This window comes from Pseudopipra pipra, chromosome 5 (assembly GCF_036250125.1).
Source record: "Pseudopipra pipra isolate bDixPip1 chromosome 5, bDixPip1.hap1, whole genome shotgun sequence".
NCBI lineage: Eukaryota > Metazoa > Chordata > Aves > Passeriformes > Pipridae > Pseudopipra > Pseudopipra pipra.
Genome location: NC_087553.1, coordinates 34,810,769 through 34,826,376, shown reverse-complemented (window position 1 = coordinate 34,826,376; position 15,608 = coordinate 34,810,769). Strand labels below are relative to the sequence as shown.

The following is a 15,608-nucleotide window of genomic DNA, read 5'->3' as shown; positions in this document are numbered from 1 at the left end:
TATAATTTAGTAGTCACAATTGCAGGAAGTGTTAGATTCATGTTCAGATGGCACCAGGCCCTATTGATTTTGAATCCAGGATATTAGGTAGCTAATAGAATTTAAGTTTAGAAATTCAGACCATTTTTTTTCAAGGTACCAGATCTCTCTCTTACTCTCAGCACACAATACATATTTTCAGGATGAATATATCACTACTGGACTGATGAGATAAATCAAGCCAATAACAAAAGTAATATAGAAGCAAAATAACATTATTTATTAAAAGTAATTTAATAAAATGTCCACAGGTAACTCAAATATATGCAGAAGTTTAGGTATTTTGCTGTATTTTCTGAAGAAGAAACTCTACTTGTAAGTTTAGATTTGGCTGCCCTTTTTTAGTCTTCTTACTCAATATTTTATAAGCTTCCATTTTCTTTTGCTTGTACAACCGTTGAGCTTCTTCTCTTTGTTGCTTTCTTTTTTCTGCTTCCTGAAATTAAATAAAGATACATGATTATGAAACAATTACATACCTTCTATGACTGTGAAGCTATCTATAAGCAATAAAATTTATTTTTGTATAGATACTGGCAATTAGGTACTGTACTAACAGTAGAAACACCATTACTCTTAAAAGCATAATCAGGATGCTCTTTCAACATATACTGCCATCAAAACACACTATATAGCCTAAAGTTTCAAGAAAAGAGCTAAGATTTTTCAGTAAAGCATCCTACAATAAGGTTTGTTGCCACAATGCATACTACTTCCTTTCTGCAAAATATACTCCTTGACTTTTCTCCTTAAATGAAAAAGAGGCAAAAAAGTCCCCACTTTCTCCTCTTGAGTGCAAGGTAGAAAGAGTGTGATACAGGAGCTCCTGTGTAAATGTCTTGGCAGTGCAGATGTGCTACATACTGGACACAATTGCCTGGGACAGACAGATAGAACCCAAATATGCAATACGCCACAAGTCAGACTGAAGGTTCAGTTCATTTGGAAGACTTTTTTCTCATAAAGTTTAGTCTTTGAAATGCAGTGCCATGATGACCACAAAGGTGGATGTTTCTGCAGAATGCCTGAACAAATCACAATTTAGCAATTATATTTTTGTTTTCCATGGCATAGATAGCTTCAGTGACATACAAAATCTAGTAAGACTTGATCCCTGATGTAGAATATAAAATTAACCAGAAATAACTCAAGAAAATATTTCTAAACAGAAATCTAAGAGGCTTCAGGAAAAAGAACCAATAACCAGCCAAATAAATGAACAAAAAAAGCCCCAAAAATATGCAAAGATAATGTCTCTCCATTCAGAATCCTGCAGTTATTTTACCAAAACAATTAATATAATTTATTCTTTTTTAAAAAAAGCAGAGCAGCATCTACTTTAACTTACCTGTAATTCACTTCCTATTTAATAATTTTACCACTATTCAGCATACTGTTGTAAACAACATCCATTTAAACTACCAACCAAATGCTTTCTCAAAGCAAGAACGTTCATCTTACTTAGACAGTTGCTACTTACATTAGTATTTTTTTCTGATCTTTACTAAATCCTAGCTTTTTTAGACCCAAAAAAGGCCTTTGTAGAGGCCAAAACTATGTCTTTAAGCTTATTTCTCTTCCCAAGATAAATAACAGCAAATGCAGTGTTTGCTAACATACATGAGGGTAAAGTATGTGATAATCATGCCTGTACTCCACATAAATGATATTATTATTGTGGCACTTAGCCACGCTGTTTTGCCTAAATATCTTGAATAAGACTAAAAATGCCAACAACTCCCCTCAGGCAACTCCTATGAGCTGCTCAAAGAAAACTCCTTGCAGTCTTGCTGGTGTTTTACTTGTTCCCATTCCCTCTACATAAGCTGGTCATAACATTCATTTCTATTGGCATGATCTGTAGCTAACATTCGAAAAAGCAGCTATCAGCTGAATAACCTTGTAACTCACCCAGACTCACAAAAGGATCAGCTGGCATAAAACTAAATACGGCTAAACTAAAGAAATAGAGTGTTTTATCCAGCTATATACTTATATAATAGTTACTGAAATTTAGTATGTCAGCAGCAAGTCACACAACTTCTGCAAGTTGCACTATGTGCCACTTTACCGTGCAACAATATACTGGGAAAGAATAAAACCAGTTAAATAAGGATCTCTCAAATCAATAACTCAAGTGAGTTATTCAACAAGGATAATATTATAATATGTCCTGTAAAAATAATTCCCATTAAAGTAGAATGAGGAGAATTACTAAAAATTTTGGCCATGGATACTATTACATTTAACTGTTTCACTGCTGGCAAAGCACATCAAAAGGTAAAATGAAGACTGCATTATGGTAACGCCATAAGAAATAGGATGGATATTTAACTTTTCATCACGAGATGATGGTATTGTTATTACTGCCCCTTCTACAATATTTAACTGGTCTAATATAATCCACTGGGATATGCAGATAGAGCTCTAAGCTTTTCTTGATGCACCAACTGACATAATAAAATCCTGCTAACAGCAACTGCAAGACAAAAATGGTAAGAACAAAGAGAATGATATTCTGAATGCCTGCATGGCTGAATACTACTGTCAAGTTGAAAAACACTGAAGGAGTCCTAATGCCTGTATTCTTCTCCTACGGTCCTCTGTGGGACATTGACAGGTAGAAATGGTATTAATCCAGCCTTTGTCTACAGTCAAGAAAGAACTTTGTTTAAGATTTACCTCTTTCTTCCTAGCACGCTCAGCCTTTATTTTCTCGTACTCTTCTTTTGCCTTCTGATTGGATGTTTTCTTCTTAAACTTCCCTTCAGTCACAACTGACCTGTAACAAAACATACATGTACTTCAGACACTGATTATCATGAAGCAGATATAACCATATATCCCACAGGCACTGCAGAATCACTTCCAATGTTTTTTGCATATTCAGGGAAGTTAATTGCAAATACAGACTTCGAAGAGTCATCCTTCTACACTGAATGCAGACCTGTTTGCACCACTCTTACTTGATACCCAACACCATTCCATACCATGCAGTGAGCAATCACCATGAAAACACAACAAACTAAACTCCTTCAATGCAAAATGTACCAAAGACTGAACTGCACACAACTTTAGTAATACACATACCTTATCTGCTGGATCTTCACATGGATGATATTTCATGAAGTTTAAAGAGTGCCTAAAGAGTTTTCCCCATCATGCAACCTCATCAGAGCTAGAAAACCCGAATGCACTAGCTTGGAGCTGTATTATCTCTTTCTAGTTCCAACAGACAGATGCAGCTGCAGAGATGCAAGGACAGCCAGTGTCGGCAGACTGCCTGCTAGGGAAGTCAGGCTGACATGGCAAGGTGAAAAAGCACAGTAGTAACAACCCCTTTCTAAAAGTTTCTTCTTGAATGAGATGGCATGTTAACATTCTGAAATCAGATACTGGAAAGGTACAGTATTGTCCTTAATGTTGTGCAATAAGGAACTGCAACTATGTGTCTTCCAGAATGCAATATAAAAGACTGCCCGTGTAACTTTTACCAAAGCAAAAAGAAGAAGAAAACCAGTGCCATTTGTCTGGCATTTACTGTCACACTACTTTGAGTGGATTTTTTGGGTTATTTAGTTGTAATTTTTTTTTTCTGATTTACAACAAAGTCATTACATAAATAGTGTGGTAGCAAACACATTTCACACTTAAAAAAAAATAAGCCTTGCCAGATATTTAGTGGTTGTTCACTAACAAAGTTTTATGATTACTCTGTCACTTGCACTACAAAAAGGTGAAAAGCAGCCATCAGCATCAAGGAGGTTCAGATCAAAAACAAAGAGAATGTATTTGCTTGCAATTTCATTTAAAAATACCACTCTCTTCTGGAAAAAAAAAAGAAAAATTTTTGCTTTATTCCTATCTCCACCTTGTGGCAATACTGTGCAATGATGTCTCATCGTCTCAAAGCTACTTGCATTGCCATTTATTTTCCTTACAATCATGAAAAATATTTAAGACCTAATGGCATTTTCAGTAAAGCACATCACCATACTCAAATCCATGTAAAGTATAAGATCCAAAGTATTTCTTTAATGATTGAAACAATTACTTCTTTTTAAAGACATATTTTAAAAACTTACTCTTCTGCTTTATTAAGCTTTTGTTCTGATAACACTGAATCCTCTGGTGTCCTGCGCCTCCGCTTCTTAAGCATTTCCTCCTCTGCGAGGTAAAGATGTTTCAAGTGCTCTGGATAGGTATCAGTAAACTGATCATCCTGTTGGGAATGGACCTTTCTTCCCTTTCTCAATAATCTCCTGTACTGTCTTTCAATCTTTTGTTTCCTCCGAAATGCAAATCCTCGTCCTGAAAACATAAGAAAAAGTGAGTTAAATACACCTGTGCTCAAATAGTACCAAACTGTTGTCAGGACAATCTCAATCTGTTTTCTTTACAAAATAGAAAAAGCCACTATGTGTGTCAATTTTAATAAGGACCAGTCATAAATTCAAGGAAACAATGACTGTTTTAATTATAATTCCCTACTGTTGCATTGAAGCTTGCTGAAAATTATTACTGAAAATTATTGCCTAAACCCGAGAGAAGACTGCAGACATTGCTCCTTAATGCCTATTCAACATTATACACCTTTGCCAGTACTTTTTAAATCCAGTGAAAAGATGTGTTAACATTTCACGTCTTTCCTACTTTTGACAGCTTCGTAAAAACGTCAAAATAGATTCCAAAATAAGCTCCTAAAGGTAGTCTCAGGAAGACACTGATAATAATACTGTCAGTAGCAGCTGCTGTGACACAGCAAAAAGTCACTAAATCTCTGTATTATGCTGTATTAATAATTAATTACATCTTTGCATTTAAACAGTATTTTACTGCTACTACTTTCTTTCTATACGTGTTCAGAACAAGCTTTTCTACAGCTCCAAAGGTATGCTACATCATAGAATCCTTTAGCCTTAAAGGAAACAACAATGGTTGTTTCAGTGTCCGTCAGTATAGAACAACTCACCGAAGTTTAAGCCAAACATGCTTTTTTCCTAACATGTTTTTATTGCACTAGTCTTAAGAGCTACTGGCTTTTATAATATTCACTAACAAAACAGTTTCTAAAGGGAAGTCAAACTAATCATAACTTTTTCTGTAATTCTTTCTCCAAAGTTGCAACTTCAGAAAAGTGCTGCTGAGGCCAATGCTCTTTTTCCTATCCGTTTTTACATCTGCATAAACATATATCAGTAGTCCGAACCTGTTTTCAAGTATGTTTAAGGGTACAGCTTTCTACGGGGTCTGCACTCCCGAGCCCCGGGAGCTCCGGCTCACACTGGTCGCCTCCACCAGCCCTGCAACCCCCGGCCCCGAGCCGATGGCCGCAAATACCCCTCGGGCAGCGGGCAAGGCGGGCCCGCGGCTCCGCCAGGCGTAACCCTCGCTAAGGCCGTAGCTAAGGCCCAGCTCGGAGCTGGCCCACGGAGCTGGCCCACGGAGCTGGGCCACCTTCGGCAGCGCCTTCGGCCCCGACTCACCCTCCTGGACGCTGCCCACGAAGCTGCGCAGCAGGACGGGCCTCCACCGCCGCTTTCGGCCGGGCGCTGAGGCACCCGCGCCCGCCGCAGCCGCCGCCGCTCCGGGCCCGCCCCGCCGGGCCGCCGCCATCTCGCTGCCTGTGCGGCGCACCCCGACGACGTCACGGAGCTGCGCCACCGCCCCGCCGGGCCGCGCGGGGGGCCATGTCGCGGCCGGCGCGCGCGCTCCCGCCCCAGCTGCCCGCGGCGGCGGCGGCGCGCGCACTGCGGCGCGCGGCGCGGTTCGTGCGGCGCGCGCTGCCGCTGTGCCGCGCGCACACCGTGGAGTTCTTCACGCGCGGGCTCTGGGAGCGCCTCGTGGTGCCGCCCCCCCACACCGTGCTCGAGGCGCTGCGCGCGGCCGGGCCGCTCGCGCGCCCCCTGGCGGGGGCCTCCGACAGCGCGGCGGCGCCGTGCGGTGAGTGGGGCGGGAGCGGGGGGGCGTCGGCGGCGCTCGGCTCGTCCTGGGAAACGGGGGGGTTTGGACCCGTCGCGGTCCGGGGGAAGCGTTGTCGTGGTGGGAATTGCGCTGCGAAAGTGTCGCAGTAGTGGCAGTTGTGACTGTGGTCTCATTCTGTAAATTTCATTCCGTTCATTTAGAAACGAAACGAAACTCTAAACTGTCAGACTCATTCACTCTGACTAATCTCTGAAGTAAAATTAAAAAAGAAAAAAAAACAACAAAACGCACAAAACCCAAAAAACCCAAAGCAAACAGAAAACCTCCGCATGACTGGAAAGGTGTAATAGTCAGATGTTGAAACTGGAGATGTGGAGGACAGCTGGAAAAGGCTTAAACACTACTTTCCTACATATCTGCAATAACGAGTGTCTGGCAGAGGAAGACAGCTGTTTCATTTCAGACAAGATCTATTTAAGAGGCACTTCATATTTTTAGTAATTTTCACGTAACTCAAGAGGAAGCCAGCTATGAAATTGTGTTGCTGAATTTACTGCAGTCCGAGTAGAAGGGAAACATACCAGTAATAGTCTTTCAGGCAGAGCACAGAAATGAGGATAAAGGATCTGAAAGCTGTGGTATTTGGGGGGAGTGAGCCCAAGCAAAGAGATCAGTTTCAAAACCAAGGTAAAATCTCTGACAAAGCACTTAGCAGAGAAAAACCTGCTTTGTGCCAAAGCTTATGGAGTGTAGATAGCTGTCACATCGCATTAGCACTGAAACGCTGTGTTAAATGGCACGTGAGACAGGAAAGCATGTGGAGCATACTAGAAGGGTCCACAGAAAGTAGCATGTGGAGCTGCGTACTTTTTGGCATAGAAGACAGGCTAAGATAATGATTTGGACTTGGAAGGAGATTGAAGAACTGTGAATTGCTACATCACTTGCAGCATTTCACTGTTGGATCTAGAAACCTCTCAAAATATTAACTGTGAGCCTCATTTTTAAAGGGTTGAGGTATCGGGGAAGAAAACCCACAGAGTTTATTTGTGCATGAAAAAGACACTGGATTATAAATTACCTTCAAGAGCCAGATGGAAACAAGGCAGTGGTCCGGTCAGCAAGCAAGTATTGGGAAGCAGCAAGGACAAACTTAATGTTCTTGACAGGTAATGTCAGAGTCAGAACTGACTCAGAGACAGAACATAAAACTGAATGTAAATAGAGGCTGGAACAAAACTAATTATTAGATGAAATCATCAAAAAGAGAACACTAACTGAAAATTAGTCTGACCTTACCCATTTCTATGGAAAAACCCATGAAATTATTCAAACTCTGATGTGGTGGCCTGTAGAGGAGAATGAGAACCAGAAAGGCAGAGTATTGCTTTAGAGATTTTAAAATCAGATTAAAAAATAATGATCTATATTCAATGGATTTTACAGAAATTACTGAAACAAAAGAGGCAATTTATGGCTAAAATGAAGCACACCTTTTAGAAGGATATGAAGCCTTCATGCTGTAGCTAAAATACAGAATTTTTTCTGTGTTTTCTGCAGGGATTATTTCTGCTAATTAAAAAAAAAAAAGAATTGCTCCTTTTTCTAACTTTAAAATTATAATATGCTATTTAACAGAAGGCACTGTAATGGAATGTTCTTGCTGATTTGGTGGTTCATGCCTTACTCATTTGACTGCATGGTATCTGTCCATCCAGTCATAAGATGAATATGAGTTTCTCGGTGAAGATACCTGCAAACATTACTTATATTTGTATTAAAATTAAGATCGAGAAACTTAGTGTCATAGTTTGAGTGCACTAGTGTGACTCAATAACGTAGAGATCAGAAACCAACCATTAGAGATTTCGAAACCCAACATAAACATAAATTACTCTTCCATGTTCAAAATTATCAGATATCTAAATTTTAGTTATTTATTACCTTAAAAAGGGTATTAAAAGGCCCTCATAACATGCTACTATGCAGAGAGCTACATTTTTTGGAGTGTGGCTGTAAGGACAGGTTTATTTTGCATGCTCAAATGAGTTTGTGGTCATCACCCCCAAGTACCTTACTCAAAATAGGTGTAAATTACATTTTTATTTCATATGGTAAAACCTTTGCTCCTTAAGAGTTTGAGAAGTTTTACATTTATACATTTGCAATCCCCAAACTATTATGAAAAGTTTTCAAGGATCTGTTCTAATAGGGATCCCAAGTTAAATTATAGGGAAACATAAACTATATTTGACAGAATTGATCTGAAAATGTGAAATTGTCAGTTCATACTCACACAGCTCTGCAAACTGAAAAGTTACATCATTGCAGATTGGCACAGAACTGTTATTCTGGCCAATGTTTTATGTTACTGTAGGGATTTTGACAAACATATGCTGAATTGTAGTTTTAGAAGCTAGCAAACAAGAAATTACAATTCCCGGTACAGTATTATATGCAAAAAGATAATCATGTTACAGAACATTACATCACATGTTCTGTAAATCAATTTCAAAGAATATTTTCAAACACTCATAAGATGACATTTCGTCATAATGACCACGTAAAGGATGGAATCCTTGTTTTGAGTTGTACCCTGCAGGAAAATTAATGGTCCCTTTTTAGATTCAGAAAACGGGTGGATATTTCTATACATCAAAAAGCTGACATTTGCCATATTGCATTTTGTTTATCGCGTCATTGCTGTAAATTGGACACAGGCACAGACAAATGTGTGTTTAAGCATTTTCATATTTTACTGTAAATTACTGTTTGTACTGTAATTCCAGTTTTTGGCCATATTTTTCTTTCCTCTGAAGATTTGTTTGCAAACATACAGATTGACTGGTTAAAAGACATACAAGATTTCCTCTTTTGAGCATCCAGCATGGAAACGTTTCAAGAAAACTTTTGTTTTTAATATAAATAATGCATAGTTCAACAGCTGCCATTCTGTAGCTTGGAGTTAGGCTTCAGATACCTTAATATGGTTGGGTTTTTTTTCTTTTAGTTGGCAAGCTGGGACAACAATTTAACTTTAGTAGGAGTATTATTACAGGTAATACATTAGTGATCTTGTATGAGATCCTTATAGTTCTGTTCATGTTCTTCCACTAGATAACCAAGTTCAAGGAAGTCATAGAACACGGGTATTGCTGCATTTAATTTCACCTAAGTGTGGTTTGTAAGGATAGTAAATATATTTTGTGTCAGCTGCTGAAAAAGTGAAAATAAGCAAGTAGTGGATTTATACGTTTTTCACGAGTTCTGGCAAAAGAAGCAGAAAACTCCCAATTTCAATAACCAGACTTTAACCTAGAAAAGTTATTAAGTTTCAGGGTAAGTTTTATTTGTGTGATGTAGTGGAATCAGCAGGAAGTAAGGTGAAAGGAAGATTGGGTTGCTAAATATCGTGAACTCTAATTTGCAGAATATTTACCTCTGCTCTTGATTTTGGTGAGCTATTTGAAGGTCAGATGGGAAAAATGAGGGTAAATTTCTTCAAGGTTATCGGTTTAATGGTTTTCTATACTGGGGTCAGGATAGTATTTTTCTTTTTGTGCTGTAACAAATTTGTGTATGTAATTCACATGATGTTTATTTCCACAACGATTGCTGGCTGAAAGTTGCCAATGAGGTATATAACCTGTATTCCTTACAGAGGACGTGAGAGATACAGGTTTTGCTGAGTTTTGCATGATGTCTGATGTTGTAGAAGTGACATGTTTTAGGTCAATGTCATTCTTACATTTAGTCTTTTGGTAGATGTTAAGGACATGGCCATCATGGTACCCAAGGAGTTAATGTTGATCCAGTCTGAAGAAAGGAGACTGTAAACCTTGCAGTAGAACTTGGTGAGATAGCCCTAGCTTTCACTCCAGATATAGCTTTAGTACAGTATGGATGTAATTACCTAAACTCAATAATTAATTATGGTAGCTTGTACAGGTATGTCATCTTTATGTGCATATTTGTGCCCATTTTTTAATGATCTCTTGTCTGCTCAGAATGACTTTTCCAGATGAAGGGATATATATGATGACCTAGCATATATAGGTCATTCTACAATGTAGGATGACCTATATATTGTAGAAACTTCTGTTGGGACTGAGATGCCATTCTGGGTTGAGATATTAAGCAAGTCTGAGGCTTTGAAACAAACCTTTGCCAGCACCTATACCATATATATATCTGTACCGTACATTGGAGGGCTAGTGTGACCATGCTGGTTACTGAGGAAATAAAAAAAGGAGATAAAGAGCGACATAAATGTATAGTAGAACGTGCCAAACTTTTCTCCAGTGTGTTATACTAAATACTAGACCAATTCGAAGTGGTCATAATTTGCATGAAACAAAACGGAACACCCACTTCTCATCAAGAAAATTAGATTTCTCCTTCACCTGGCAAAACTGCTGAATGGCTCTGCACCTTTTGACTTAATTTCTCATGTCTATTGCTTTCTCAGTAATTGTTGACATAGAATTTATTGCTTGATGAGTCTTTTAAACCTTGTTCTCTTTCTTGGCAGATTAAGGATTTCTTCCCATGGCATCTGACCTAGAGATTTCTATGCATTTTTTACTTATTCAGACTAATGCATTTTGTGAATGTCTATGAATTTTCTGGAACACTGTTCATCCCCAGAAAATCTAAAATAAGTTAAATGAGTGAACCTCCCTTAAAAATAAACTGAAATTTTCTTCTTCAGCAATAACTCAGGCTGTGATAATTTCGTGTAAGAGCTCCTTGCATAACACTTACCCAACAGAAAGCAAAAATACTCCTTTGTGTAGATATTTACTTCTGTTGAAACTTTTTTTTTAAAAAAGAAAACGAAAAAACCAGTTCTGTCCATTGGTCAAAAGTGTTTGACTATCTTATCCCATTGCACCGGTCTCTTCCATTATTTGCTTGATTTGAAAGTATTGTCGGAAACCAAATTTATTTTTCTTCAGTTATTTCAAAATGCACACATCTAATTTCTTCTCTTTCTGTAGTATATCTTAGAGAAGAGATATTAGAAATCAAAATTGCCCCTTCTGCCTAAAGAACTGCATTCTTTATTTCTGGTCTCTAATATCCTGTTAGACCCTTATGCTTCATGAAGGTTTCACTAACTAAAATTTACTGGGTGTTCAGAGGTTCAAATAAGGCAGTCGTTTAGAGAGAAAGGTGGCTTTCTTTTTTGATTTTGTAGTGGAGAGAAGTAGACTAAGAAGTGCCATGCAGACACGGAAAGTATGTTGATTCTGGTTATAGCTTAGACAGTATTTATTCTTCCTTAGATCCAAAATTCGTTTGCTTCACTCATGCCTTTGTAGTGTCATACCATGAAAATTAACATGTCGACACTGTTGGGAATGTTTTCAGTGAATTGTAATATATGCAAGACAATTAAGAGCATTAGAGCTGAGGTCAGTACAAACAGCTGTATCTGTTGTCATGCCAGATTCAGGAAAGCTGCTGTGCTAGGTATATACTTGCTCGACATCAACCCAAGACACAAAAGACAAAGCAGGAGATTTCCAAATCTTCATAAAAGTTTGTTTGCTGGACTGGTTACATTTTAGATATTTTAAATAATTACAAATATATAAAAAATATTAGCAAAGCTATCTAGAATTCACAAATAGTTTTAATTAAAATAAGGAGGAATTAGACAATACAAAACAATCTCAGAATTAATAAATTAATCATACTAATACGTTTCACTTAAAAATAAATGTACGTTTTTGAACCTAAGAGCTAAGTAATACCAAACTGAAATACTTAAATACTTCATCGTGAATCTAACAAAATACACATTGGAATCTAACTTTGGCCCACATCTGATTGGAAATAAAATTAATTTAACTCTCCCAGTAGATTCACCCGTTACAAAGCAGCTTGGAAAGTACATGAATAGAGTGATTGTAAATCAAAACACTTCATATATTAAACAGCTGCATTGCTTTAAAAAAATCTAGTAGCATATACTGGCAGATGGGGCTGACTGGGAAATGTATAATGAGCAAGTTTGTAAACAAAAGAAGTGATAATGTTGACTGAATTAGCTTGTCAATTATACTAAAGTAGCTCTGCTAAAACAATAGATTTTTCCACATTTACACTAGTTCAGCTAAGAGTAAAATTTGACCTCAGTTCTGAAGGGTGAATACAGATGGAGAAAAATAATGAGTTTTACCACTTATGGAAGCAAGATAAATGCCCAGTATACTAAGAATTACCTGTAGTTCTCTGTCAGCACTACTAGAGAGCTGTTAAGGACTGTTTCCTTTTCTTTTATTTGCAGATGATGACATGTTTTCCAGTGCATTTTGTGAAAACTCTGAGAAACTTATTGATGTACATTTGTTTGCCCTGGCCGCTAAGTATTATTCTTTGTCCAACCTTGGAGTGTGTACCCCATTAGAAGATGTACTTGGAGCATTGAAAGGAAACAGCCAAGGAGCAACAGGTATATTTATGTTTGTATTTTAATGTTTATTTATTCTCTATAGTCCTGCAAGTCATGTTTTTTAAGTGTGGTTTGTTTGGATTTTTCTCCCTACATGCTTCTCACTTCCATTTTCATTTGTTCCTAGATAGTTTCTTCATTGTCTTTATTTAGAAAATGGATTCTCTTGCTAAAATTTGAGCATTCGGTATCTAGATCCATCCTGAGATTCAGTTTTAAAGGGGATGGGGCAGGAAGTGGGCACATCACTGTTTGAGATACCTTGTTAATTCTCTTTGTTTGTCTTCTCCCTGAGTAGCAAGTTGCTACTCTCACTTTTTTTAAAAGTATCACCCTAAAATATGAAAAATGATGTTTTAAAAGAAAAAAAGATTTTCTTAATTGTGTATGTTTTGGACTAATACCAATTATATGTGATAAAACTAGACTAATTTAATTTTCTGTAGTTAAAAAAATTGAATTAAAACACTCTCAAGTTGGCATCAAACTGGACACTGGCAGTCTTACCCCTGATTATTTTTTCTGAATCAGATGATAAACTGTCATTTATCCTAACTTGGACTGCTGTAATTTTTACGCAAATGTGCTATTCATGGAGTCCTCAGTCTCTCTAGACTTGTCACTATCTTCAAGATTTCTCATTAGTTTTTAAGAGACAGATTGAGCAGCTCTCTGCCTTTGCCTTCAACTGTGTTTTATCTCTATAATATGTTAAAAATCTTGACGTGTCTTATCCTAAGTGATAGCACTATTATATAAATGCTGTGCATCTCTCCCATTTTCCACAGAGATCTCTTTCCAATTTTGCCATTTTCCATTATTAGCTCCGTGGAAGTACTAGAATGCCATAGCTAAGATAGTCTGAATGATTTGTTGTGCATTTGTCTTACTTTCTGGCTTCTTTCCTTATGCTCTCAGTTCATCTAAAGCCCATGTTTCTAGTTCGACAACTGTATGCTGCTTTTTTTTTCCCCACTTGCTTTTTAGTTGTTTTCATTTTTATTATGATCTCATTCCCCATGTTCCTCTTAATTTTTTGTAATTCTGTAGTTCTACCTTATACTCGTAAAGTTCATAACTGGATCAACTTTCTTAGCAAAATTTCAAGGATTCTTTCATCTTCTTGTCATGCAAAACGGAGCATCAGAAATAATTGCTGAATATTTTGTTCTCTGTTGCAGGAGTGGTGCTTGGTTGGGTAACTGGGACTGGGACTTCTGCTTTTGCAGTACTTCTAAGTTGTAATTCATAGGAAAAATAAAACATGTTCCAAATGTATACAATAGAATTATAATTCAAAACCTTTGTGCTGAATTGGCAGTAAGTATCAGTTAACTTAATTGAAGTTCTTGGTACTCATTTGGCAGAAGCAAAATACCAAGTTATGGATTCATAACGTGCAAGTTGCCAAATGGAAGTTGTGATCTTTTAACTTTAAGCGATTTTAGGTATTTTGGATTTAATTCTGCATTTTAGAAGACATGGTTTTTTCCTGACACACTAAAGCGTGCAAGTCAAGAGAAATGTAAGTTTGAGAAAATTGGCAACTTCATGATGGCCATGCTAATATTCAGGATAATTCCATTTATGTTTCAGATGTTTTTAATATGTTTTCTTGTTCTAAGACAAACAGGCTTTTGAGCCTATTCCCACAGTTTGCGTACTTACATAGTTCTCTAACTTCTTCACAAGCTTAATATAGATATATTGCTGTTCTTCCTTGGAATAATTGGTAAGCACGAACATTCTAAGCATGTTGTGGACACAACTACTCAGAATGGAGTTCTGAGTCTAAAGGGTGTTCCCCATTGCTTCCTAATGGGAATGACCATGGTCCTGACTGCACCATCAGGTTGCTCGCACTGAGCACACGGGGTCCAGGAGAGCCCGACCCAAGTGGAGGGAGCCAGCAGGGAAAACTTGTTTTGTTAGAGGGTTCATATCTGATATAGGAAGTGAAGGCTGGATTAAGAGTACTCTCTACAGGTACTTGTGCTAGGGGTTAACAATGAAAATGAGCAGCATTTCAGTACCAACTAAAACTACTAACCTTAAGCTTTCTGTTACTTTATCGTATCCAAGTTACTTTTGTAAAGTATTTGAACCTCACTTTATGTTTTTTTCATCACTAAAGGAGATGGTTCTCTAAATTTCTAATGTTTTTTGAAATTAGTATTTGTTCTGCCTACATCAGTTATACACATAATAAGGAAATCTACATGTATAGTATTTTTTTCTCAAGGAAGTAATTTTATGATAGAAGAAGGAATTTACCCAGTTTGTGTAAAACTGGTATACTTTTTTTTAATTCAAATTTTCAATTGTCTGGGCAATATAAAACAGTCCCCAGATCTATGTTTTGTATTAATTTGTAATATGTCTGCTTGTTTTTCAAAATAATGTAAAAATCTATCAGAATTTTCCAGAAAATGCAACAACAGTAAAATTTATTAAAAAATCCATAATTTTCTGCAAACAGTATCATTTTCCCTGAACTGATATCTAAATAGTGTGTTCATCCTTCAGAAAGCAGGAAAAGAAGTTGAACAATGTTTAACAAACTTTAGCTAAGATGATAAATAATCTATATATGTAGATATCAACAAATTATGCTTTTTTCATCTGGAACCTCAGCTTGTATAAGTTGGATCGTGTTTCTGGGTTTCTACCATTATTGAAATACTTAATTTGGATTAAGTACTCTCTGAAATAATACTTCACCTAGCATTACCCCATTCGGTCTTTTGAGTTCATAATATAGAAAAGAGTAAAGGTGCAATATGTGATCATCATTCAAAGTGACAGTTCTGCTTTGGAGACCAGTCAAACAATTTTTATTTCTGTCAAGAAGTTAAATGTCTGTTTCTTCCTGTTCCGATTCTGCTTCTTCTTCTGATGAGCCTGTCCAGACACAAAAATGTTCAAAATAAACAGAGAGAGAGACCTTTGTTCTTTTTATTTTTTTTCCTGTCTGTTTTTCTTTAATTTGATATGCTTACAAATTAAAAGCTTTTTAGAATGCTGTGTAGGTCTTCACAATTTTAAAGTTCAGGAGAATCTTCAGTGAAATGACAAACACTTGTTTCTGCTTTTTGTTTTGTTTAAGTCTTTTAGTCTATTTCTTCTTTTGTCAGTTCATAGAGTCTATATTAGATTTTAAGTACTGTCATAACAGTTTATTATA

General features: G+C 37.1%; 2 protein-coding genes across 9 annotated transcripts in view; one reads left to right on the top strand and one right to left on the bottom strand.

Annotated features, from left to right (window-relative positions):
* Positions 1–238: 238 nt before the first annotated feature.
* CCDC59 (coiled-coil domain containing 59) lies at positions 239–5,683 on the bottom strand. Its single transcript, XM_064655546.1, has 4 exons — positions 5,526–5,683; positions 4,125–4,350; positions 2,722–2,821; positions 239–475 (listed from the first exon to the last, which is right to left on the bottom strand). The coding sequence occupies exons 1-4, from the start codon at positions 5,653–5,655 to the stop codon at positions 314–316; spliced, it is 618 nt and encodes a 205-aa protein (XP_064511616.1). The 5' UTR covers positions 5,656–5,683; the 3' UTR covers positions 239–313.
* A 31-nt stretch (positions 5,684–5,714) lies between these two features.
* The window catches only part of METTL25 (methyltransferase like 25), a 44,476-nt gene continuing 34,582 nt past the window's right edge, over positions 5,715–15,608 (top strand). For 6 of the 8 annotated variants that reach the window (XR_010430738.1, XM_064655540.1, XM_064655543.1 and 3 more), the window contains exons 1-2: positions 5,715–5,982; positions 12,260–12,424. Coding sequence is in view for 7 of the 8 variants with exons in the window: in XM_064655540.1 (XP_064511610.1) it covers positions 5,730–5,982; positions 12,260–12,424 (418 nt within the window). In the remaining variant the exon portion in view is untranslated. Of the gene's footprint in view, positions 5,983–7,001; positions 7,134–9,729; positions 9,819–12,259; positions 12,425–15,608 lie in introns of those variants that run through there. The other 2 variants (XM_064655544.1, XM_064655545.1) reach the window with 2 other exon arrangements.

Coding starts and splice junctions, on each gene's coding strand:
- CCDC59 (XM_064655546.1), bottom strand. CDS start 5,655: ATGGCGGCGGCCCGGCGGGGCGGGCCCGGAGCGGCGGCGGCTGCGGCG. Junction 4,351..5,525: donor CGTGGGCAGCGTCCAGGAGG/GTGAGTCGGGGC, acceptor TTATGTTTTCAG/GACGAGGATTTGCATTTCGG. Junction 2,822..4,124: donor AAGCTTAATAAAGCAGAAGA/GTAAGTTTTTAA, acceptor GTTTTGTTACAG/GTCAGTTGTGACTGAAGGGA.